At 37.7% G+C, this 23,881-nt stretch overlaps 5 protein-coding genes and 1 pseudogene across 5 annotated transcripts; 5 read left to right on the forward strand and 1 right to left on the reverse strand.

Annotated features, from left to right (window-relative positions):
• Window positions 1–1,744, forward strand: LOC132162185 (AAA-ATPase At4g25835 pseudogene; annotated as a pseudogene).
• Window positions 1,745–5,131: 3,387 nt separating this feature from the next.
• LOC148587209 (mediator of RNA polymerase II transcription subunit 22a-like) lies at window positions 5,132–8,614 on the forward strand. Its single transcript, XM_088513871.1, has 4 exons — window positions 5,132–5,316; window positions 6,200–6,356; window positions 7,885–7,950; window positions 8,360–8,614. Exons 1-4 carry the CDS (start codon window positions 5,132–5,134, stop codon window positions 8,597–8,599), a joined length of 648 nt encoding a protein of 215 aa, XP_088369997.1. The 3' UTR covers window positions 8,600–8,614.
• Window positions 8,602–9,423, forward strand: LOC132167635 (Calcium-binding EF-hand family protein). The gene is made up of 2 exons (XM_088513378.1): window positions 8,602–8,653; window positions 8,775–9,423. Exon 2 carries the CDS (start codon window positions 8,875–8,877, stop codon window positions 9,307–9,309), a length of 435 nt encoding a protein of 144 aa, XP_088369504.1. The 5' UTR covers window positions 8,602–8,653; window positions 8,775–8,874; the 3' UTR covers window positions 9,310–9,423.
• Window positions 9,424–12,723: 3,300 nt separating this feature from the next.
• Window positions 12,724–13,367, forward strand: LOC148587210 (uncharacterized). Its single transcript, XM_088513881.1, has one exon. It carries the CDS (start codon window positions 12,862–12,864, stop codon window positions 13,144–13,146), a length of 285 nt encoding a protein of 94 aa, XP_088370007.1. The 5' UTR covers window positions 12,724–12,861; the 3' UTR covers window positions 13,147–13,367.
• Window positions 13,368–17,463: 4,096 nt separating this feature from the next.
• On the forward strand, window positions 17,464–17,934 carry LOC148587211 (VQ motif-containing protein 17-like). Its single transcript, XM_088512494.1, has one exon. The coding sequence runs from the start codon at window positions 17,464–17,466 to the stop codon at window positions 17,932–17,934; it is 471 nt and encodes a 156-aa protein (XP_088368620.1).
• A 1,110-nt stretch (window positions 17,935–19,044) lies between these two features.
• On the reverse strand, window positions 19,045–23,497 carry CNX2 (cofactor of nitrate reductase and xanthine dehydrogenase 2). The gene is made up of 8 exons (XM_059578857.2): window positions 23,460–23,497; window positions 23,248–23,321; window positions 21,842–22,459; window positions 21,288–21,455; window positions 21,007–21,198; window positions 20,319–20,387; window positions 19,572–19,662; window positions 19,045–19,402 (listed from the first exon to the last, which is right to left on the reverse strand). Exons 2-7 carry the CDS (start codon window positions 23,311–23,313, stop codon window positions 19,579–19,581), a joined length of 1,197 nt encoding a protein of 398 aa, XP_059434840.2. The 5' UTR covers window positions 23,314–23,321; window positions 23,460–23,497; the 3' UTR covers window positions 19,045–19,402; window positions 19,572–19,578.
• Window positions 23,498–23,881: the final 384 nt, after the last annotated feature.

The following is a 23,881-nucleotide window of genomic DNA, read 5'->3' on the forward strand; positions in this document are numbered from 1 at the left end:
TAGAGCCAAAAACAATACAAGACAAAGACAAAGAAATATTGGTTGATTAAGATATGGAGATATTGTCGCAGTTGTGGTCGTTCTTGGGCCTCCTCACCGTCCTCCAAAACGTCTTGCCGTCTCAGCTCCTCTCCCTCCTCCACTCCTTTTACGAGTCCCTCCAGGACCTCCTCACCCCCTACTCCTACTTCGAGATCCCGGAGTTCAACGGCTATTGCGGCGTCGACGTCAACGACCTCTACCGCCATGTCAACCTCTACCTCAACTCCGTCAACCCCTCCGCCTCCACGTGCCGCCGCCTCACCCTCTCTCGCTCCAAGTCCTCCAACCGCATTTCCTTCACCGTAGCGCCCAACCACACCGTCCACGACACCTTCCGAACCCACGCCCTCTCCTGGACGCACCACGTGGAGACCGTCCAGGACTCTCTCGAAGAGAAGCGGAGCTTCACTCTCAAGCTCCCCAAGCGCCACCGCCAGGCACTTCTCTTGCCTTATCTCGATCACGTGACAACACGCGCCGAAGCGTTCGAACGAATCTCCCGCGAGCGCAGGCTCTTCACCAACAACGGCCACGGCTCCTTCGAGTCCGGCTGGGTCTCCGTCCCCTTCCGCCACCCTTCCACGTTCGAGACCCTGGCACTGGAGCCCGAGCTCAAGAAGCAGATCACCGAGGACCTGACCGCATTTGCCAATGGCAGAGAGTTCTACCACAGAGTTGGACGAGCATGGAAACGAGGATACTTGCTGCACGGCCCACCTGGGTCTGGCAAATCGAGCTTAATCGCAGCCATGGCTAACTACCTCTGCTACGACGTGTACGACCTGGAGCTCACCAAGGTGTCCGACAACTCCGAGCTGAGAGCGCTGCTCATACAGACCACGAACCGGTCGATCATCGTCATCGAGGACATCGACTGCACGATGGACCTGACCGCAGATAGAACGCAGACGAAAACGACGTCGTCGAAGAGGAGGGGGAGGAGATCAGAGATGGGAGGAGCAAGGGCAGAGGGAGAAGAGGGTGAGAAGGGGCGGGTGACGTTATCGGGGCTCCTGAACTTCACGGACGGGCTGTGGTCGAGCTGCGGGGAGGAGAGGATCATAGTGTTCACAACCAACCATAGAGACAGCGTGGACCCAGCGCTGGTCAGGTGTGGGAGGATGGACATGCACGTGTGCCTTGGCACGTGCGGCTTTCACGCCTTCAAGTCCCTCGTTAGCAACTACCTCGGTCTCCAATCCCACCCCTTGTTCGACGCCGTCGACAGCTGTCTGGCCTCCGGTGGAGCCCTCACGCCAGCACAGATCGGTGAGATCCTTCTCAGGAACAGGTCCAATGTTGACGTGGCCTTGAGGGAGGTTGTGTCCGCCATGCAGGCCAAGATGATACTTGGGGGTGGGGGTGGGGCACAGGGGGAATGTGATGATGTGGTAACGAGGTCGCCGGAGAGCGTGTTGATGGTGGGGTCGTCTCCGGAGAATTGGGAGAAGAAGAGGAAGGAGGGGTCCACCAACTGGGGGGAGAAGAAGGTGAAGTTTTTGGTGAGGCTTCGGTCTCTGACCAAGTCCGACTCCGGAAGGAGGGGTGTTTGAGTCAACTTCTGGTTGTTTAATTTAATTGTTGCAACTAATGACAAATATTATTAATTTTTTTTTTTTTTGTCCATTTGGGATATATGGGAATTTGTAAATTAATCGATTAGAAGGCTAATCACTTCTATGCTTAATGATGAAACAGCACTTTCAAGAGATCGATCGATCCATTGCTTTCGATTATGTTTTGTTTTTGGTTATTAATTATTTGGTTATTATTTTATCATTTAAGCTAGCATATAAACATATCAGATTTGTAAAAATGGAAAGTGCTACAACTAAAACAGATTAGACGTGATTTACAATATTAACTAAGCTGAAACCTATGTTACTAGGAAAAGAACCTAGAAATAAGGGATTGAGATCCCATATGCTTTATGTGAGTAGCACTTGAGTTAAGGGTTTCACTCAAGCGGCAATAAGCCTTGAAGTCAGTGGGGTGACAGTGACTTTCCTGCACGCAGGAGGCTTGCAGAGTTGTTCCTTGGAACCTTTTGTGGATGTAGGAAGTCTTTTCTTTATCAGCTTAACAAAATACTATCACCAATACTTCCAACAACAAAAAAACCTTCAAATGGGGAAGGAGGGGGGACAAAAAGAGAAAGATCATTTTTAGGGGGGGCCGGGGGATCGAATTTGTTTGGGGAATGCAAAGCAAGGACGGGGGTGGTTGGGTTCTTTTGTGGGGGCGGTGAGGTGGGGTGGGGATTACCGATGTGTCGGGATGACAATAACATAAGAGAGCTGTTAAATGTATATATTGGAGAGCGGAAGAATGAGAGAAAGAAGAGAAAGAGCAAAAGAAAACAATGGACTATATTGTATATTCTCTTCTATATGCTTACATAGCTTTTTATATATAAAGAGGAAAAAAATAGTGAGTAAGAAACTCTAAACTAAACCTTAGAACATATAAAATAACATAATAAACTAAAATGACATAAAATATTCTAACATGTCTAACAGGATCGATGACGAGCGAGACCGAAAGAGGTGGCAATGGCCAATGGGTTCTTCTCTATGAGAGAAGTTGTTTTTCAATTTAGGGAGCTAGAGAGATGGTAAAAAAAAATGAGGGACAAGTTTTAGAAAATAGCTTAGTCCACTAATAAAGGAGAAGGAATATAATTAATTCATTTTTCGAACATCTTTATTTATTTATAGTGATTAGATAAATCATTATCAAATATCTAAGAGTAATCTTACCTCAGTGACAGTGGGCCATGTGTTCAACGGCCCAATGAGGAAGTGGACCAAGGATCAAACATCGGCTTATAACCTTAGAACACTAGGATGGACTATTTAATAAGGGAAATGCTATAATGCAATAATTTTCCCACATTTAGTCCATCAAATGCTAATGTGGTAGGCCCCTCTTTTTAGTTTATTATTAAAATTCTTTAAATTTTTAAATCAAAATTAAAAGAATAAAAAATTGCAAGTGGTGGCTGGCCACCCCAGTTTCGGTGGTTTGGGGTGGCCGAAGCCACCCTTAGGCCCTTGGGGGCCGAGCCAACCCCAATAGCCAATTTTTTAAAAAATTGATTTAACCCTTGGGGGTGGCCGAACCACCCCCAATGGACCATGGGGGTGGCTAAAGCCACCCCCAATAGGCGGTTGGAGGTGGATTCTTAAAATGGTTTGGCCCTTGGGGGTAGCCGATGGGCAGTTGCATGGCTAAATCAAAATAAATAAATAAATAAAAATTGGCACTTGGGGGTGGCGAATTGGGGTGGGCAGCCACCCCTTGCAATTTCTTTTTTATTTTTTATTTAATTTTTTATTCTTTTAATTTTGATTTAAAAATTTAAAGAATTTTAATAATAAACTAATAAAAGAAGCCTGCCACATCAGCATTTGATGGACTAAATGTGGAGAAATGATTGCATTCTAGCATTTCTCATCTAATAAAACTCGGTTGTCTGATTGTCTCTATGAGAGAGAATATATGGTTTGAATTAAGCGCACCTAGACAATAGACATGACCTGATAACCTCAAAGTCAAGTCTAAGAAAAAGGAGGGGTATATGATAAACTTAACACCCAAGTAAAGCAATAGTAAACCATCATTATTAAGAGACTAATGGTCGCTTAGATTTGTGATTTTTAAAAAATTGTAATTTTAAAATGTGTCAAACATTTGATAAAATCGCAGTTTCTCAAACATATGGTTGAGTAGGTAGAATCCGGCCTTGCTCACATATGAACTTCTCTTGTTTCAAGGGACCAATCGAATTGTGGATTTGGCCGGCCGGCTTATCACGTACACATTATATTTTAGGAAATGTTAGGTGATTTCTTGATATAGATTCTTCTGGTGTTCTTATGATACTAGGTGAATATTATTTTTTTTTTTTTAAAAAAAAGTGACATTTATTTCTTTTACTTGGTTTTTAGAAAATAATATTCATCTAAGTAAGAGCACGAGGACACTAAGAAAATATCAAAAAATATACCACCTAACATTTCCTTTTGAGAGCAACTTGGGTGCACTTGTTGCACAAAAGTCACATTTTATGCCACCAATAAGAAGCTGACACATCAGCCAATTTCATTAAACTTATTCTTAAAATAAAAACTCAACCACACCATATTATACTCTAGATAAAATAAAAAATTAATTTTCTTTATAATAATAATAAAAAAAAGAATTGAAGGGGTGGATGGCTGGCCACCCCTCCCCCACTTTGGGTGGCGGCCCTAGGGGTGGCTTACCGGTCACCCCATAGGTCTTGGGTGCGGTCGGCAAGCCACCCCCATGGGCTGGGGGTGGCAACCAGCCACCTCAGATCCAGATTTGGGTTGGCTGCTAGCCCATGGGAGTGGCTTGCTGGCCACTTTCATGGCCTGGGGTGGCGGCCAGCCACCCCATGGCCTATGGGGTGGCTGGCCAGCCACCCCCAGGTCATGGGAGTGGCCGTGCTGCCACCCCTAAGACTAGGGGTGGCTGCCGGCCACCCCAAGTGGGGGAGGAGTGGCCAACTAGTCTTTCAATTATTTTTTATTTTTATTTTTTATAAACAATTAATTTTTTATTTCATATGTAATATAATCTGGTGTAGTTAAGCTTTTTTTTAAAAAAAACTTAAGTTTAATAAATTTGACTTAGGTATCAACTTCTGATTAGTGGCACAAAACTCACATTTTTACACGACCTCCCTCAAGTCTCTTTCCTTTTATCTTTCGTTGGGCAGCGGTCAAAAGGCAAGGTTCAATGTTATCAAGAGATCTTAGCTTCTAGGAAACTGCCCCACTTGGACTCACTCTCTCTCATCAGTCGTCTCTAAAACATCATGGTATTAACATAATAATATCATGGTATGAATATAATAATATGCTTAATTCAGTACTTGCTGTTTCTCCTTGCTCTGCAAGCCAATCGAACCTGCAGCTTCTATATATATCACTATCTTCCTTCATTCATTTCTCGTTCAGCTAAAGAAACAGATCGACTACAAATTAAGGTACTCTTGGACCAAGTCAAACAAAAGGCCGGTCAGCTGGTTTCAAGTGAACGAAGCTAGGAAAGAGACAACATGGCTCCTTTCTCAGCCTTCTTCAGTTGTTTCAAGTGCTGCTTCTCGTCGCCTCCTGCTCCGGTCTCCGACGCCGGCATGAAAGAATGTCCATCTTCAGAGAAACCTAAAGCCAAATCAAAATCTTCAGAAGCTCCGATTGTAGTTTCCCACTTCCCTGTTAACTCAAACCTCTCCCGCTTATAGTAATTTAATTGCATGTATACCTCACAAATGTCTGGTAATGTCAGCAATGACGTTGCAATTTCTCATATATTTATTTGCTTTTTGTCAAAGTATTTACATATTGTGTATTTTGTAGTAGATTAGCATTTCAAAAAGATATTGTTGGCGTATCAAATACAGATTGTAACTTAATTGGCTACATCTCTAATATTGATTTTAAAATTTAAGCGTCCAATTAAGAGCGGAGAGAATAAACGTCCGAGAACCTGTTTGAGATTGTACTTAAAAAATAGAGCTTTTAAGTCAAAAAGAGCTTTTGAACAAAAGTTTGTTTTTGCCAAAAGTGTTTTTTTTTGTTGCTATTTTTAGGCTTTTTTGACCATTAAAAGCGCATTTATTTTTTTTACTAAACGAATACTTTTTTTTTCAAACGAACTTTTTAAGTGTTAAAAGCACTTTTAAGCTCCTAAAACACAATTACAAACAGGCCTCAATACACGGGGTAACAAACAAGTATAACACCAAATAGTGAAATACTCACAATTTTATATTATATCAAAACATTATTTTTAACAAATTAAAAAAAAAAAATCTAAAATGTTTTATCAAATTAACTAACTCAAAGTATCCTTTGTCTTGCAATCAGTTCCCTCTTCCTGAGTTTCCTGACAATGATACTCGTATAGATCTATGAAACGAGTGATTATAGACAAGTTAAACCCAGAGCTCTGGATTATCTTTTCATTGGGTCCACCGTCCACTCCATCATTTTCTGGCCTAACCTCAATATACTTTCTTGGGGCTAGGGCTGGGCTTGGACTGGACTAAGCCCAGGTTTCTTTGGTTTCTAAAAAGTGACCGTAACTTCTGTGAGAGAGAGAGAAAGAGAGGAAATGAATAAAGCGGAGCAGGAGTTGGTGGAGGCGGCGGCTTGGGAAGTGGGCCCACCGCGGCGGCTGCGGCATCCGCAGCTCCGAAGCAGAAGATGTTGCTCCAGAGAGTCGAAACCGACATTAGCAACATCGTGGACAACTTCAGTCACCTCGTCAATGTCTCCCGGGTAATCTTTCCCTTTTTTTTTTTTAGTTGATATTCGTTCTTGAGGATAGCTTTTTCCGAAAATTACCTACTTTAAAAAAAAAAAAAAATTCTATACCATGATTGTTTGTTGCTAATTCATGTCCGAATGCTTCAATAATTTTGTCTAATTGGTCTGACATGAGTGAAGTGAAGAGATGAATCTTCAAGATCCAAAAAAAAACTAATGGGTCATCTCATAAACATATTAAACATATCGCATGGCGCTGAAATTAGAAACCACAAGAATATAGGAGGACTCTCGTATTAAGGTAATTGGAAAGGAATATACTTGGGGTAGAACAACTTTTGCTAAAGATGTAAATTTAATTGTTTAGTGACTAACGCTATAAATTTGGATAAGTAAAAAGCTGTGAACAAAGTGAAGGTAATGGGCCTTTTGTTTGGGGTGATTTTCACCCACTACAGTCCCATGCTACTCACCATAAACTTATTTTGGAGGTCACTACTTGGTTGGATTTTTGCTCTTGCCATTCCATTTGTACATGTGGGTTTATATGATATTGGCATCCACATGTGTGAAACATTCCATGGCTGACTGGAGATGTTATGCCTTGAGGCATTGGGCTTTATCATCTGGTGCATTGTGCCATTACTATCTTGACTGCACTTTACAGCAAGGTGAGTGCTCACTGCAAGGCATCTTGTCAAGGTGACACACAACACAAGCATACCCAAAACTGAGATTGTGATCCATCACACATGCCGCATCAGTGAGCGCTCACATGTATGGGCTGCCTAAAGAAACAGATGGGTTTGATTATTAAGGAAAAAACATTTATTTTAAATAGCATACTCAATTCTCACATTTTTTTTTAGTTTAATTAAATGATCACAACTAGCTTTATGAGCAGCAAAGAATGGAAAATAAAATGAAAAGAAACCTTATCTGCACAATGCCTCCTGTCCAATGCCTAAACATATTCAGCTTTGAATTTTTGTGCCAATGAGTTGATTGCCTTGATGAATTTTATTGTTTACTATTGATAATCTTTTGCAGTTGTTCTGAAACTGGAGTTTTTTTTATATGTTTTGTTTTGTTGCTTATGTTTGGTGACACCTTGTCCTAGGGGGCCAGCAAGGATCCTTTCTATTCTTTTATGTATGAATGAGAAATTTAGATATGTAGAAGGGTAGGGAGCCTTATTCCTAATATTTGCAAGTGTAATATTAGGAAAGGGAGGTCTATGGTCTCGACACCTTTCTAAATTGTGGGAAATAGCAGACCTGGCTCTTAATAGATTGTGCAGAGTAAATCTATAACAACACATTCACTAGCATTGGCCAGTTTAGATTTGAAACTACCATGTTAATACTCGTGTATACTGCAAAAAAGAGGTTAGTGATCTTCCATGGGATTATTTGGATTTTCTTAAGGATATCAGCTATAATTTTGAAATATGCTTTTATAATTTCTGAAAAGTTGTACTCTATATGCCTGGAAGTTCTATAAAATGTGATTTGTTTTTATACAACCTTGTATACTGTAGGTGGATGATCCACCAGTCAGAAATTCACAACAAGCTCTCATGATGGAGATGCGTGCAGCTAGAATGGTAAGAGTAGTTGCTGCTGCTGCTGCTGTCTCTCTTTGTCTGGCTCTCTCCTGTAGTTGAAATCATGTTCGTCTATATTTAGATTTGGAACTTGGGAAGGTTGTTAGTTATGGAGAAAAGAGAAGGTTTGAATTGGCAAGGAATTTGGAGAGATTTCTCTCACCACAAATTTAACCTATGTACTTGGCCTAGTTCAGGGGTGTCTATCCTTTGACAATTTATGAATGAGTCGTTTTTTGGGTAAGATTCTGAGTTCCTTGCCAAAATAATGCTGTCAAATGTCGATTGAAAAGATGGAAATGTTAATGGTGCTTAGTTGAAGTCTCTCTAGCCTTATCAGTTTGACCCTGAATAAATTTGCAAGCTTTCTAAACCTTTTGTTACTGAATGCTTATACGTTATACTGTAGGTTCAAGCATCTGACTATCTACTGAAGTTAGTGTCAGAGCTTAAGCAAACAGCAATATTTTCAGGATTTGCATCTCTTAATGACCATGTGGACCTAAGAACTGCTGAGTTTAACCAGCAGCAAGAGAAGACAGACCGCATGTTGGCTAGAATTGGAGAGGAGGCAGCTGCCAGCCTCAAGGAGCTTGAATCGCATTATTACTCTTCCGCAGACAGGACAACTCAAACCCTGCAGATGTGAATGCTTTAAGGTTTAAGGTTTGGGCCAGTTATCCCGCTGGCACGTTGCTCTCAGGTGGGCTTGTCTTTTTTCTTTTTCTTTTATTTCTCGTGGGCTTTGTCCTAATTTTCGTAAACCTTAATCCGCAACCGACCCAACCATAATCGAGTTGTCCTTTTCTTCCAATAAATCCAAGGGCCCAAATTCCCAAAAAAAGTGCAAAGCTACTACTTCTTCTCTTATCTTCCCAAAGGAAAAGAGAGAGAGAATCTGAGAAAGAGAAAGAAAAGGTGGAGATGGGGGTGGTGATAATCGACGGATCGACTGTGAGAGACTTCGTGAACGATGAGGCGCAGTTCAAGAAGAGTGTGGACGAGCAGTTCGAGGCGCTGGACCTGAACAAGGACGGGGTTCTCTCGCGCGGGGAGATCCGGAAGGCCTTCGAGTCGATAAGGCTGATCGAGACCCACTTCGGCATCGACGTGGCGACGCCGCCGGAGCAGCTGACGCAGCTCTACGACTCAATCTTCGAGGGGTTCGACTGCGACAAGAGCGGGACGGTGGACCGCGAGGAGTTCAGGGAGGAGATGAAGAAGATCATGCTTGCCATTGCTGAAGGGCTGGGGTCGTGTCCTATTCAGATGGCTCTCGATGATCAGAGTTTGCTCCAAAGGGCTGCGGATCTCGAGGCTTCCAAGGCTTCCAAGGCCTCCAAGGCCTCTAGCGCCTGAATACTCGTATCTCATATGTATGCTTCTTCTGTTTCTGGATATTAATTCTACTTTAATTACTTTCTTCGCTCATCTTCCTATCTTGCATCTCTTAATTTAGTCCATTTGGAACTCGATTGCTTCGGTTTTCTTTGATCTATGCTTATAATTTTAGCTCTAAACTCGGATCGATGCAAGTACTTTTCAAGCTATCATTTGTGGGTTTTACAAATGAAGCCAAAAGGATGGATTGAATTTGCAGTAGCTTGAATGAATCAAATCAACATGCCAGAAAATACGCAGGAATAAGTAGTTGGACCCAATTCTTGTTCACAAGACTTAACATTCGATGGTTATGGGATTAATTAAATGATTAAAGTCAGATTTTTTTATCAGTTTAAATTTTTAAAAGAAATAGAGATTTATCATAATCGATGTCTTGAGTTTCTTCATTCTAACCTAAATCATGCAAAGTCAGCCTTATGGAACAAGGAACTTTGTCAGGACGAATACCACAGATGTCTCACAAACAAAAGCATAAATGCTATGCACAGCTGAAACGAACTGATTCACAAGCATCCGCATCTGTCCAACAAAATCGATGTGAGATAAAAAGTTACGGGAAATTTCAATTTAGTCCCTTGAACTTTCATGCGATTTGATAATTACTAAATTTCTAAATCTCTCACTTTGGACTCATCAACTTTTAATTTCTCTTAATTTGGATTCATCTGTCATATTTTAAACATTACATAACGTTTATACCCTTCACTTTTATATAAAATTTCAACTTTACCTTTAATTTCAAAACATTTTTTTATTAAAAAAAAAAACAAAAATTAAGGATATTTTAGTCTTTTTTAGTATTTTTAACTGCTAAAATTGACTGAGGGGTCTACACTGAGATAAATTGAAAGTTTAGGGGTCCAAAGTGTGAGATTTAAAAGTTTGAGGGGTTTGTCAAATCGCGTAAAAATTCAGGGGGACTAAAATGAAGTTTTCCAGAAAAGTATAGTATGCTGCGTTATTCAGACAATAATATACCATAATGTAAACTGCAATTATCCAGTCCCACCTCGCCAAATGCTAGGTGATGAAACAATTATTATTAATGAAGAGATATTATGTGTCTCTTGTATACAGAATTGCTCCACTATAGGAGGATCGCTTGTCAAAAGTTCTTACTAATTAATATTTAATATAATGATTTTATCAAAGTATCAATGCTCATCTATATCTAGGATTCAGATCTTCCACCAGACAAATAATTCGATTAACACAAAATATCGATACTTCATCTGTTGTTCGTGGGTCTTCTAATTGGTAACGTGTATTTCTTTTCTTTCTTCCAATTATCCACAATGGAATTATAGTGTAATTGGTTTTAAGTGATTGGTTAGATATACAATAATATCATTCATAGAACCTTAATTTCCCACTGATCTCCAAGTCGTATTGCTAATCAAGTAGCTTGAGCCTTGAATTGATTGCTGATTTGAATTTATGGTCTTAAATCCTTCCTCATTAGGAAAGAGAAAAATTATAGGAAATAGGAAAAAATAATAATAAGAAAAAGTGAATCTTAAGTCTTTCTCTTTATACTTGTTCTATTTAAAGAAAACTCCCCTGCCATTTCCACCCACCCAACAACATAGAGGTAGAAGACAGGGCTGGTCTTCGTGCATGATTCAATATTAGTAGTACAAGTTTTGTTTTAGATAAAACTCACTTTTAAAAATTGACTTGCAACTCTTTCGTTACTAGACTGCAAAATTCCCATTTATTTGATTTCATACTTAACAAACTACGTCCGATTCCAACTCAGCATAGCGGTGGCTCTAATACCAAACGATATAAACTTCAGTATAACTCACCTTTAATTGAAAATTGGCTTATAGAGGGTGCCTAAAAAGTTATATAGACATTATTAAGATTGTACTTGATTAAACCATATAAAACACTTTTGATTGTGACAATTAGTTTAGTTACTATATATTTCTATATGTATCATTTTGGGACTTTAATTATTTAGGAATAGAATTAAAATGAAGATGATTCATTTTATGATCGAAATTTTATTTTTTTTCATCTAACGGTGTACATAATACTATGTAATAAAGTCATCGAGCATGAGTTCATACAAGCTTTTTAAGTTTTTACCATTGCAAGATGGGCCGCTCCCACTTTGATTGCTTGAAGCATTCCCATTACTCCTCCCTCCCTCCCATTCCCATTAGTACTCTTGCCAATCTTTTCTGCTTTGTATATTCTGAAATTAGAAGTCATTCAATGATATTATTTACGTACACCCTTCAAAAATGCCTTTAAAACTGCTTTTTTCAGTCTTTTTTTTTTTTAATGTCATTTTTGCCTAATTCTATTAATGCTTTGCATGCCAAGAATTAGGCAGGAACTATATATATTTTGTAAGAATTCAATAACCCACATGAAAAACTGTTACGAGTATTAATGGTGTAAGGTTACCTAATCTCATTCTTTAAATTCTTGGTTAATTAAGAGAAGCAGTTTCATATATTATATAACTTCTACTTTGATGGGAAGTGGAGTTATTGAATGAATAAAGGAAACCAATTATCTCTCTACCTTATAAATATGCACAATCTCCATCATCTTTGTGTATCTTAAGTGGGTCAAGTGAGAGAAACTATTTTCTAGTGTGCGGGTTTTCAGAAGATTTCATTGTTATAGATTCTGGTATGTTCCTTTCATTTATTTATTATAAAAATCATGATAGTTAAGATCTAGATCGAAAGAGATAGAATTTATGTCCATATAAATTTTTACATATGTAACTCCAATCTGATCAACTGTTGACATGTGGACTGTTTTTGTGGATTGGATTGAATTCCTTTACATAAGCGATTTCGTATCTTGTTTGACAAAATGGAAAACGTGCTATATATATATATATAAAGTGTAGCGACGAAATTAAGGGACAAAGAAAAGGTGAGGTGTTGCCACGTATTGGATAGCTGCAAAAGCAACTCTTCATTGTCATCGCGTACGTGGTGGTCACCACAATTATTTCTTTTCAATTCATTACTGCATGTGATCTTTTTGTGCTCTGATACCAAATATCTAAACGCATACAACATCTTTTGTCTTGCAAGTTTTAAGTGAATAAAATATCTAAACACTGCATGTTTCAATTCATTTAATTAATATTGTTGTGATAATAATTGGTGCATGTGGGACTACTGATCAAAAGAACCCACATCCTGACTATATACATAGTCAAAATTGACCAATTCTCACCTCCCCCCAGCCCTCAAGTCTTGAGAGAAACTTCTACGTGGACCCTAAATAATAATAATAAATGGGTTAGGTTTGCGTGCGCACTTATTGCTTGTTGATTCACGTTGGAAACTTCATGACACGTTTCCTTTTTAGTCTTGTGGCGGCCAGTCAAAGCTTAGCAATCCAGCCTTATATAAGGATCATCTCCCATGCTATTTGCTATAACCCAATTCATTCAATTCATTACTTCACCTCGATTGATATATATTTTTCTCTCATATCCGTCCGACCAGATATTTATTTTTGAACGAGAAAATGGTGATGGAGATCAGCAGCTTAGCCGACAACATGGTTATGAAAGTCGCCATGTTTGTTCTAGTCCAGGTGTTGGTGTATCTCATCCTTTCTAAGTCATCGGGCATCTTCTCCAAAAACGCGAAGAGATCGCTCAGTTTCAGACCAGCTCGCTCCGTCAGTATTAACCGAATTCTCGCCGTTCTTAGCGACATGCCTGCCGGCGGGGAGCTTTCTCCGGCGGCATCAAGGACCCTGCAGTCACCAACCCAAGAAAAATCAAGGCCACGTGATCACTCCTCTTAGGCTTTTCGTTTGAGGGTTGTCGTAGATTGATGGCACGTACAAAACGTTGCCGTACGTTGTTGGCTTTTATAAATATTGTAAGATCTGAGTAGTCTATTTATTTGTGTGTTTGTGTGTATATGGGATTGGAGCGATTCTTTTGTTCTTTTATCTGTATTGGATAAACCCAGTTGTTTTGGGTGGTTTCTGAACATATCTAGTCTATAATTAAACCGATTTTGCTGTAAGTTTTTTGCACCACCAAATATTTGTTTTATTTTTAGTGATCAATAAAGGGCCCTAAATGGGTTATTACTTGTTAGCAACATTCCCCATTAGTTTTGGGTTTTTTATTATTATTATTATTTAAAGAATCAGTTGAGTCTCATTCATTGATAAACGAGCATAAAGCTCAAATAACACAGAGCAAAAGCTCTAAAATGATCATAGCTGAAGCTACGAAGTTACAAGTGTCAAAGATAACATATTACATTTCAAACTCAAACAAAATTCACTAACCTATGACTAATTTTTAAATTAAAAAGCAAATCTGCGCTTATAGATATGTGTGCACGCCGAAATAAGCTTTTCGAATTGGGGTTATACGCCCAATTCTAATAAGCGTAACAAATGTTATGTTTATTTTACTGCACACTACACGCTATAGTCCCAATCATGCCTAATCATGCCAATTTTTGTCATCTCGCGTTGATCTTCCCTGTCAAAACATACTACCTCAGCATCAGACAACTCAACATCAACTATGGCCCTGCATTAAGAAGCATGCCCTTTCAAGGGTAAGAAATATTTGTTCCATGATATTATTGAAGTTTTCTAGATTATTCTTTTTTTTTTTCTTTGATTTACCGCCCTTTAATTTTGCAAGAGTTGATAACCTTGTAGATGTTGTGTACAAGCAAAATCATTTCTTTGTTCCCCCTTCCCAAGGGGACAAATACGAACTTTTGACACAATAGAATATAATGTTACAACTAATTATACCAGTTTTTTTTTAAAAAAGAAAACTGGATACTCTTCATTCATAGATGAAAAAAGAATACAAGAGCAATAGCTCTATAAAGAAAGAGCATTAAGCTCTAAAAGAACAATATTGAAAATACATATAGGAGTCTCCTCAATCCACAAATTATCCATTGTAACCCTCGATGCCTCCTTTGCCAAGCCATGAGCCGCTTCATTAGCCTCTCGCTTAAAATTGGCTAATCTTCCACTGACGGAGGGATCTCAGAACTAGCTTGATATCTTCCACTAAATGCCCATATCGAAGTCAATTTTGTTCTATCTCCCCAATGGCCTTGACAACCAATAATGAATCGCCTTCCAAAATTACATTAAAAAAAAAAAAAAAAAAAAAAAAAAAAACCCCAAATCAAGGCATAGTTCGGCTGCGTGTAGAGCTGCCAAAGCTTCCCCAACAGCCGATTCATAAATTGCCCCAATGGTTTTATTTTTAGCTGCAAGCACACCTCCATCTCTAATAATGACTCCTATACCCATACACTTCCTATATGTAGATAGAGCAATATCCCAATTTGCCTTGTAAAACCCAAGTGGAGGAGCTTGCCACTTCAATCCCGTCCGGACAATATTATCTACTACCAGGACTGAATCCTTGGCATTTGCCCGAGTGTATTGCGCTAACCCCTCTCTTGCCAGATTTGCCACAGTCGTTGGATGTGAGAATTCACCCCCATGCACAACAGAATTGCGACGTTGCCAAATTCCTCTGGAAGTTATAGCGAAAAGATCCAAGTCCTCCCTATTTAGGCATAGCACCATCTCTTCAAAAGATTCTATGAAATTACTGCAAGTCCATTTGCACTTTTGAAGCTTGTGATTACTAGAACCCCAAACATCTTGTGCCGATGGACACGCCCATAATATGTGGTGTGCCGTTTCCTTCTCTTCACAGCAGAAAATGCACATCTCTTCATCAATGATTCCTCTTCTTTTAAGGTTATCCTTAGTGCAAAGGATATTTTTGCAAGCTCTCCATAAAAAAAACTTTTGAAGAATTTGGTACCTTCAAGCTCCAGATGGTCTTCCGTACCGCTTGACCTCTGCCTTGGTTTGAGCTCTCTCTCCTTTGTTCCTCTCTTGACGCTTCTTCTCAATATGATAAGCACTTTTGATGGAAAATTCTCCCAGAACTAGTGCCATACCATATCAGTTTATCCTTATGATGGTAGCTACTAATGGGACTATTGCAAATAATCTCAGCCTCCTCAGCCCCAAAAATGTCCCGAACTAGTTTCTCATTCCACTTGACCGGATTTGTATCTAAAAGCTCAGCAACCATTGCTTCCTCAGACAAAATTGTACATGGTGATTGGATTGAATTGAATATGTCGTCGGTCTTAGAATCCACTTATCTCTCCAAATAGACACCGAACGCCCATCTCCAGTTCTCCAAAATATCCCTTCCCGAAATAGCTCCCGACCCGCGATGATACTATGCCAAGCATAAGAAGGCTTATTTCCGACTGTGGCAAACATAAAAGATCCCCGGTGAAAATATTTTGCCTCAATAATCTTTGCCGCCAAGCTCTCCGGATTTTGCATGATTCTCCAGCTTTGTTTTGCCAGCATAGCTTTATTAAAACATATAATGTCTCTAAAACCCAATCCACCTTTAGATTTAGCTAAACTCATTTTATCTTAACTCATCCAATTAATTTTTTTGTCCTTCTCAGCATGACCCCACCAGAATTGTTGCATCAATTTGTTCAACTCCTTACACAACTCTTTTGAGATCAAAAATATGCTTATACAATATGTAGGGATTGCCTGCACCACCGCCTTTAATAAGATCTCATTCCCCAATAATATGTAGGGATTATACCAATTTTTCATTGCTTATAAAGGTATATATTTGAAGATTAGAAGGAAAAAAAAAAAAGTATACATTTAAAGGAATATTATCTTCAGATATTCGCATATGCATTGATGTCAATGTCTTCCAACTCCCTTTTACCTTTTACTAATTAATTCTTGATTAGCATACAATCAGAAGAAAATACTAGTGTTATTCAAGTGACCGGGGTTGTTATCAAAGATATTCGGTTGCCACCCAAGAATTAAAAACATCTTTCAAACCTAAATTCTTATCTTCCCTACATTAATTTAAGTGACTGCACAAGTAAACCAAGGTCCAAAAGTCCTTTACTGGTGCTATTTTTTTTTATTCGTTTTCCGATCAAATGGATATGATTCATTTTATGGTCTATATTAGATTTCACAAATTTAATGATATATATATTCGAATGACATGGCACCATGTACACTGTTAGATGTAATTAAAAAAAAAAAAAAAAATTGACCATAAAACAGATCATCTCCATCTCCATATTCTATAAATATTGATGCTTGCACTCATCTAAATCTAAAAAAAAAAAAAAAAAAAAAAAAAAAATTATAATTGGTGAGGGTGATATTTCTATTTCTATGAGTATGAGTAATGCTATTTTTCATATTCATTTATTAAACTCAACTTGTATTAGTTGACGTGACGGCTTTTAAGTGGATGATAGAATTTGTTTTCTCTTACAAGCCGATTTTTAGGAGTAATTTTTACCCAAAAAGAAGTTAGAATACTCTTGATCCAGCAACTCATCTACAACAGTTAAAAGTGTACTTCAATAATTAACCTTTCGTGTTAAAAAGAAGTTAGAATAAGGTTTTTAGGTAAGCAAGAGACATCCTCTAAAGGAACAGTAAAAGTCTCGTGTTTTACAAATTTTCGAATATAGAGAAAATGTATAGCATCTCTAAGCCCCTACACATTTTGGATTGCACTTTTTACCTTTTACCAATTAAGATCGGGTGTAATTAGTTGTCGGTATTACATGCATTATTAAGAGGCCAAGTCCGGCTTGTATTGGGGCCTACTCAAGCAAGTGTGAGACGGCCAAGATTAATTTTGGTTAAATTTTACTATGTTAAATTAATATTTATCTTAAAATCTTAATTTGATATAAACAGTAAATTTATTCATTAACTAATAATTTAACAATTTTAATTGACATGTGGCAGTATATTACCCATGTACGGTTAAGTCAAATGAATTTGGACTATAAGCTAGAGCCCAATGGCGTTCTCTTTCTTCATTGACTCTTGAGAAGGTTTGAGATAGTAGAATAAATCCAATCCTGGCTTCCAAAAGACAGCTTAATATTGCCTTCTCAAACACAAAAAAATTACAGAGTTAATTTTATCCATATTTTTTTTTACAGCACCTAAAATACATACTCAAAACATTCTCCAGTATATATTAACCTCTATCCATTAGTGATCATTCAAACACCCCCCAAAGTTGCCATGAGAGAGATGGTGAAGCCACATCCTAGTAAGCCAAGTTCAGCTTCTTCTGAACTTTCCATGCACAAAGGTTCGCAAGCAATACCAAAACTCAAGCCAAGGATTCGTATAGTTCACATATATGCACCGGAAATCATAAAGACCGATGCCGAAAATTTTCGAGAGCTTGTTCAGGGACTCACGGGAAAACCTTTGGAGATAAAAGGTAATCAGGGACGAGACCAGAATTTCTTATTGGGTAATAAGAACGTAACAGCGACTCCACCAAGCAAAAATATCATGAGTTTCTACCGTGAGCCAAGCATGGACATGGAAACGCATAGTGAGTTCGCCGGTTTTCAAAATGGGGCGAGATCAATAAAGGAGGAAGATGAAGAAGTAAGGAGAAATGAGAACTTAAGTGGCTTCTTTGATGGATTCTCGGACTTGGATGGTTTCATTGAAGAGCTAAGTGAGTTGCCTGTTCATTGAGATCTTGTCACATTATATGTTTTGGAAGGAGACACTACACGCACATATTAAAGCATTGTCTCCATAAAGGATTCCAGCAAACTTTCTTTCTTTTCTTTTCTTTTTTTCAAAGTTTCCATTTGTTCTCTTTCTTGTAAAACATAGTAAAAGTATGTTCTTCATACTGTAAATTTCTTTCTTCTTATGTTGATCAGCAGAGTCGCACCATTTCATTCTAAACTATGCTGATTTACCATGAAACTTAATTAACTCATTTACCATCTTTCTGTATTTTGATTTTACTTTGTTTCGACATAGTTCTCTCTCGTGCTCTTATACAAAATATGATGAATGCATTAACATAATTTTGTAGGACTAGCTCTCTTTCTTGTTTTCATTGTATGGTTGATTCATGAGGAAAGAAGAGGTGGTTTTTTTTTTTAAAAGGAAAAATATTCCAGAATCCTATGTGTTTCTTTGGATTTTATGTTTTGGATTTCAATTTTCAATTTGATCTATTTAATGCCCAATTTTATGAATATTTCAAATTACAAAATTCTAGCCATTTCTCCTCAAATAAATAACAAAAAATGATATGAAAATACTATTAAGCCCTTCTTATTGATTTTATTTTTTTATAATGGAATGGGCATAACGATATTTTCATATTATTTTTAGCATTTATTTAAAGAAAAAATGATTAGAAGTCTTAGATTTAAAATCTTCATCAACGTGAGTATTAAAATGAACATATATAAAAAGATATAAAGTGCACCATAAAGTTCCCCTCATCAAATTCCCTCCATCCCACGTTTGTTGGTTCTTGACTTCTTGTACCACGTCCCAAAGTGAAGGCGATGAAGTGCACACTCCACACGTGTAAGCAATTATGCTTGTAATTAAAGCATGATTGAAAATCCATTACAAACTACTAAGATGATTTACAAAGAATCAGTTGATCAGATACCATACCTACCTTCAACTAATGGAACCTACCAAAAGTGAAAGAAAGCAAGCCCGAGAGTACACTCTGATGCCTAAATCAATATTAAGTTAAGAAAATGGATTAAGAAACTCTGATGTCTAAGTCAATATTAAGTTTAGAGAATAGATTAAGAAATTCGCCAAGAGTTGAGCTGAGGCTGACTGAATTGCAGCCAATTCATATTCAGGCCAACATGAACACGATAATAACCTATCTTGTATAGATAACTTCGTATACAAGATAACATAGGACACTGTGTGTATCAATTTCCTTGTTACAACAAAAGCAAAAGCAAAAACCTACATAAAGATAAATTACAAAGGAGAGAACTTGTGATACTCTTCACTGTAAGCATAAATAAAGCACAACTTTGGAAGTAACAGAAGAAAAGTCAGAATTCTTCATTGGTGAATGAATGACTGAGTTGTGATCTTGCCTTGCTTGGATACACAGTAATTGGGGTGGTAACAACCATGTGCCAAAATATTTTTTGCGCTCTCTGTGCTGAGATCGATCAAATAAAAGAGTAAACAGTTTGGTATGCAAGAAAGTTAAGCCCTAAAAAACCTGAAAGGAATTACTCATTAAAAAGTCTATGGCATGCAAACTTTGTACCATTAGAAGTGCAAAATAAGCAAACTAAAAATATTCTTCTGAAAAGGGTGGGGAATACCAAAAATTTAGCCACCAATATGGATCATAGGCCTATTTGCTGTCCTTGCAATGTCGAACATCCCAGCATGTGAAGCTTTCTTCCTCTTCACCTGAATCAAAAGAGGAATAATTTAGAAGTGTATTGGACAAAGATGGCGTAAGGAAAGCTTGATAGCCAAAGCCAATTCAACAATGAACTCTGGACTCTCTAGCTAAACTATTGCGGTCCATTATTTTGTCATTTGTAGTTAGAATAATGCTACTCTTTACACCATTTATCACACATATTTTGCTTATGTGGCGTGTTTTAAATGGTTTCCCATAGCATTACTCTTGCAATTATTGTAGACACTAGACAGCAAAATGGCTGCCATAAATAGTAGCTATGTATGAGCATCATTGTTAACTTTCTCATGTTTAACATATGTATTTGTCTGAGTATCTTTCTGCGTACTAAAGAACCATAAATAGTAAACATAAACTTTACATACATTTGTGGGGAAATGAAAATTAATTGTTTCAAAAAATCTCCAAATAATTAGCATACATGGCTGTTTCCTCAAGTGTCCATAATTTTCAAGTAGCTCTAATACAAGTCATAGCCATGTACCCATTTAATCAAAATCAACAAAAGATCTCCCAATAATTAAATCAATAACCTATATTCATACATCTACTATCATTAAGAACATGAAGCATTGATGAATTTAACATTTAGTGGTTGTTTTGGAAGTTCATGATCATGAGAATACTGTAAAATGCATACCGCTGCCCCAATTATTTCCCTAAGCTTATCATCGTCAGCACCATGGCGAAGGGGATCTCTTAAACTAACCTGCAATTAATAAACTGTAATAAGGATAACAAGAATTTCCAATTTTGTATTGCAAAGAAAATGCAAAAGAATTCGGCTAAAACTTCCATTACAGGGAAAAAAAATCGCTTAATTATTCCATGCTGGCACCTAGTAGCTCAATAAAACATTAAGCTTAAATCATATTATTACTTCATGTTGTGCAGATAGGAAGAAGTACAGGGAATCCAGTACGTTTTAATAGGACAAAAAGGAACCTTAAACTCACCTCTTACTTTAATCAGAAGTTAGAGCACTACAAATTCTCCCACTTCCATTTATAATCATACAAACATATAAATAATCAACAAGAGTTTAATCATGATTAGAATGGTTGGTCAGATAGCAACTTATATCACTTTCAACAGAAAGATGATTCAAAATATCACTCATAAGGAACAAAACATTCCTCATGGTTAGATGTAAGTCTTTAACTTCCCATTAAAATGAGAATTCAAGACTACACAAAACAGGGGAGACAAGATGTCATTTGGTCCAAAGAGCATTGGCAACAGCAGTGAACCAAATTAAAAATGACATCACAAAAATTAAATACATGTCACAGTATGCATTCGAAGTAACAATGCAGAAGAAAATTCACCTCTGAAGGACCAAATAAGCAAACTTTGAAGTTTCCGTCAGCTAAAAGTCGTAACCTATTGCATCCAGCACAAAAATGCTCAGTCATTGATGTTATAAAAGAAACAGTACCACAATGCCCCTCTATCCTGAAATTCTTGGCCGTGTCTGCTGGGTGATCCAGAAGTCTCTTCATGGATGGAAACTGTTTTACCTGTTCAGTTAATAATGAGGGGCTTAGGGCATGTATCAATAAATATTCAGAATTTTTTAAGTGGGTCACCTGGCAGAATTCTACCTTACCACTCTATCCAACATTTCAGAGTACGGTACAAGTTTCTTGACATTCCAGACATTCCCATCAAAAGGCATGAACTCAATGAATCTAATATTAATTGGCTTTTCACGCGTTAACTTTACGAAATCACAAATCTCATCATCATTGAACCCACGCATTACAACACAGTTCACCTGAAAAACAACCCTTTATTGTAAGAAGCCTTGAACAAGAACTAAGAGCAATAAGCAAAAGACTAAAGTATAAGTTTGGTCCTCGAAAGGTTACCCAAGTTTTAGTTTCATCTTTAGAAAATATTGTCTCAATTTCTTCACTATGCTTTTCTCAAATGAGTCATTTTAGTCTTTTGGCACTAGCACATCACATTACAGGATGGAAGATGCTGACACTTATCATTTTTGGATGATCTGGTAAATAATAAAATTCACATTTGGCCTAGTAAGCCAAGCGTGAAACAATATAAGAACACAAAAAACTCATAAAAATAATGAATGTCCCAAAAGAAAGGATTTCAAAAGTAAAAAAAATATAAGCACAAGGTTGAGAGGATGAAACATACCTTCACAGGATTGTATCCAAGGTCTATAGCGGTATTAATTGATTCCATAACCCTTTCATGCCCTTTGCGCCGGGTCATGAATTCAAACTTTGCTGGGACCAACGTGTCTAAACTGATATTCACAGAAGTAAGCCCACATTCCTTCAGCTTCGGAAGTTTTTTTGAGAGAATAATTCCATTGGTAGTCATGGCCAGCGTTTTTAGCCCCTTCAAGTTAGACAACTGTAGACATATGTCTTCAATATCCTTCCTAATGGTTGGCTCCCCTCCAGTCAAACGAATTTTCTCCACTCCAGAGCTCACAAACAGATTTGCCAGTCGAAGAATCTCATTCTGTGAGAGTAGTTGAGGGCTAGGACTGAGCTCCACACCCTCCGTAGGCATACAGTACTGACATCGAAGATTGCAACGCTCAGTCAAGGAGATCCTCAGGTAAGTGTGCAGCCTCCCAAATGAATCAACTAACATATCTGAAACATGATTATCTTTCGAGGTATGATCGGATAGAGTAGCACAAGAAGTGGCATACATCTTCTGTAAGGATCCATTCAGATAACCACCCAAACCTTGACCAATACTCTCCCTGGATGCAGAATATGATCCAATCTCACATTTGACCTGATTATAAAGTGCCAACACATAGTCAGCCTTTAGCAGCACTCACCCTCATGCTCATAAAAACAAGTGACAAAAGTTAGCAGAAACCGTCAACTTAAAATTCAAAGACAATGTTTGGTAACAAAACCATGCCTCAGACGAAGTCATGGAATCTTTGTTTGAGGACTTTGGTATAACTAAACTGTTCGAAATTTTTGGACTTGTTACAACTTACAAATGCAATATAACCAAAGACTAATGTTATTTAGTAGATTGTCATGTAATTACCATACAATTGGGATGACGTCGAAGTACAACCTCAGATTAAAGAAAAATAATTAAGGGTTGATTTTAATTGCCATGTCATTCATTTACAGTCGTATGTTTTTCCTAATGAAACACGAAACCCCCATGTCTCTATTCATCAAACAGTGTTAACTAATATGCCATGGCTGGGCATCAAAGTAGGAATTAAAAGTTGCCACAAACACGGTAAAATCAACATTGGTTCCATCTGGTGCGAGTTTCAAGATTACTTTTTGGTTTTTTCAATGTACAATGGAACAGTGGCATCAGAGAGTTCAAATAAAATATGAATTAAGATTAAGAGAAAACAGAGCTGAACCTCAATAATCCCATATAGAAAAAATTAAAAATTAAAAATTAAAAATAATAATAATAACGAATATCATGAAAAATTTGATCTTTTACAGAAAGAAACAAACAATAACCAAAAACCGAGTAGAACCAAGAATTTTGTCAAACACAGAGCCCCCCCACCTCCCCAAAAAAAAACAGAGAGGACGTACCAGGACGGAATTGAATTTCCTGAAGCCCTTGCGCCAATCAATAAGTTTGGGTACATAACGCCTCATCCTTGCTCCTGAACCCACAAAGACTTTGTCAATAATTTAACCAACGAAAGAATTTTTTTTTTTTTTTTTTTTTCCTTCTGTTTTTTCGGGCTGTAGAGATTTTGAAGCTGTTATTCGCAGAGGCAGGAGGAGAATCTGAATCTGACCTCTCACTTCTTTGGCTTCTCTACGGCCTTCGGATGACACGAAAGGCAAACCAACACGCATATATATATATATCGTCGATTATATCATAATCCTCGTCGTTTTGTTGGGCGGACTTTTTTTCTTAGTAATTTTTTATTATTTTTTTGGGTAAATTTACTACCTTAAACTAATATCCTATTTGCACTTTAGCTTATAGACTATGACTAACTAATTAATCCTTTGAAACTATTGTATGATTTGACAGTTAATTGTGTCGGAAACCATCACATGCTTTTTATAAAATAATATCTACCTAGAATTAGGAGAACATAAAAAGAACACTTAACAGTCCCCATAAGGTAACTCAATCGACTGAGACCACGCTTAATAAAACGAAAGTTATTAGTTCGAATCTCCCTACCCCTCTTGTGCGGACATATCA

Source organism: Corylus avellana, chromosome 2, assembly GCF_965113065.1.
Source record: "Corylus avellana chromosome 2, dhCorAvel1.hap1.2, whole genome shotgun sequence".
Lineage (NCBI taxonomy): Eukaryota > Viridiplantae > Streptophyta > Magnoliopsida > Fagales > Betulaceae > Corylus > Corylus avellana.

What these genes read in the sequence shown, in the direction of transcription:
- CNX2 (XM_059578857.2), bottom strand. Translation starts at nt 23,313, where the DNA reads ATGAGGCGTTATGTACCCAAACTTATTGATTGGCGCAAGGGCTTCAGG. An exon ending in GCTTATTTGGTCCTTCAGAG is followed by an intron (nt 20,388 to 21,006) that starts GTGAATTTTCTT and finishes TATTAATTGCAG; the next exon opens with GTTAGTTTAAGAGATCCCCT. An exon ending in GGGAAATAATTGGGGCAGCG is followed by an intron (nt 19,663 to 20,318) that starts GTATGCATTTTA and finishes CTTTTGATTCAG; the next exon opens with GTGAAGAGGAAGAAAGCTTC.
- LOC132167635 (XM_088513378.1), top strand. Translation starts at nt 8,875, where the DNA reads ATGGGGGTGGTGATAATCGACGGATCGACTGTGAGAGACTTCGTGAAC.
- LOC148587210 (XM_088513881.1), top strand. Translation starts at nt 12,862, where the DNA reads ATGGTGATGGAGATCAGCAGCTTAGCCGACAACATGGTTATGAAAGTC.
- LOC148587211 (XM_088512494.1), top strand. Translation starts at nt 17,464, where the DNA reads ATGAGAGAGATGGTGAAGCCACATCCTAGTAAGCCAAGTTCAGCTTCT.
- LOC148587209 (XM_088513871.1), top strand. Translation starts at nt 5,132, where the DNA reads ATGGCTCCTTTCTCAGCCTTCTTCAGTTGTTTCAAGTGCTGCTTCTCG. An exon ending in TCAAACCTCTCCCGCTTATA is followed by an intron (nt 5,317 to 6,199) that starts GTAATTTAATTG and finishes AAATGAATAAAG; the next exon opens with CGGAGCAGGAGTTGGTGGAG. An exon ending in ACCTCGTCAATGTCTCCCGG is followed by an intron (nt 6,357 to 7,884) that starts GTAATCTTTCCC and finishes TGTATACTGTAG; the next exon opens with GTGGATGATCCACCAGTCAG.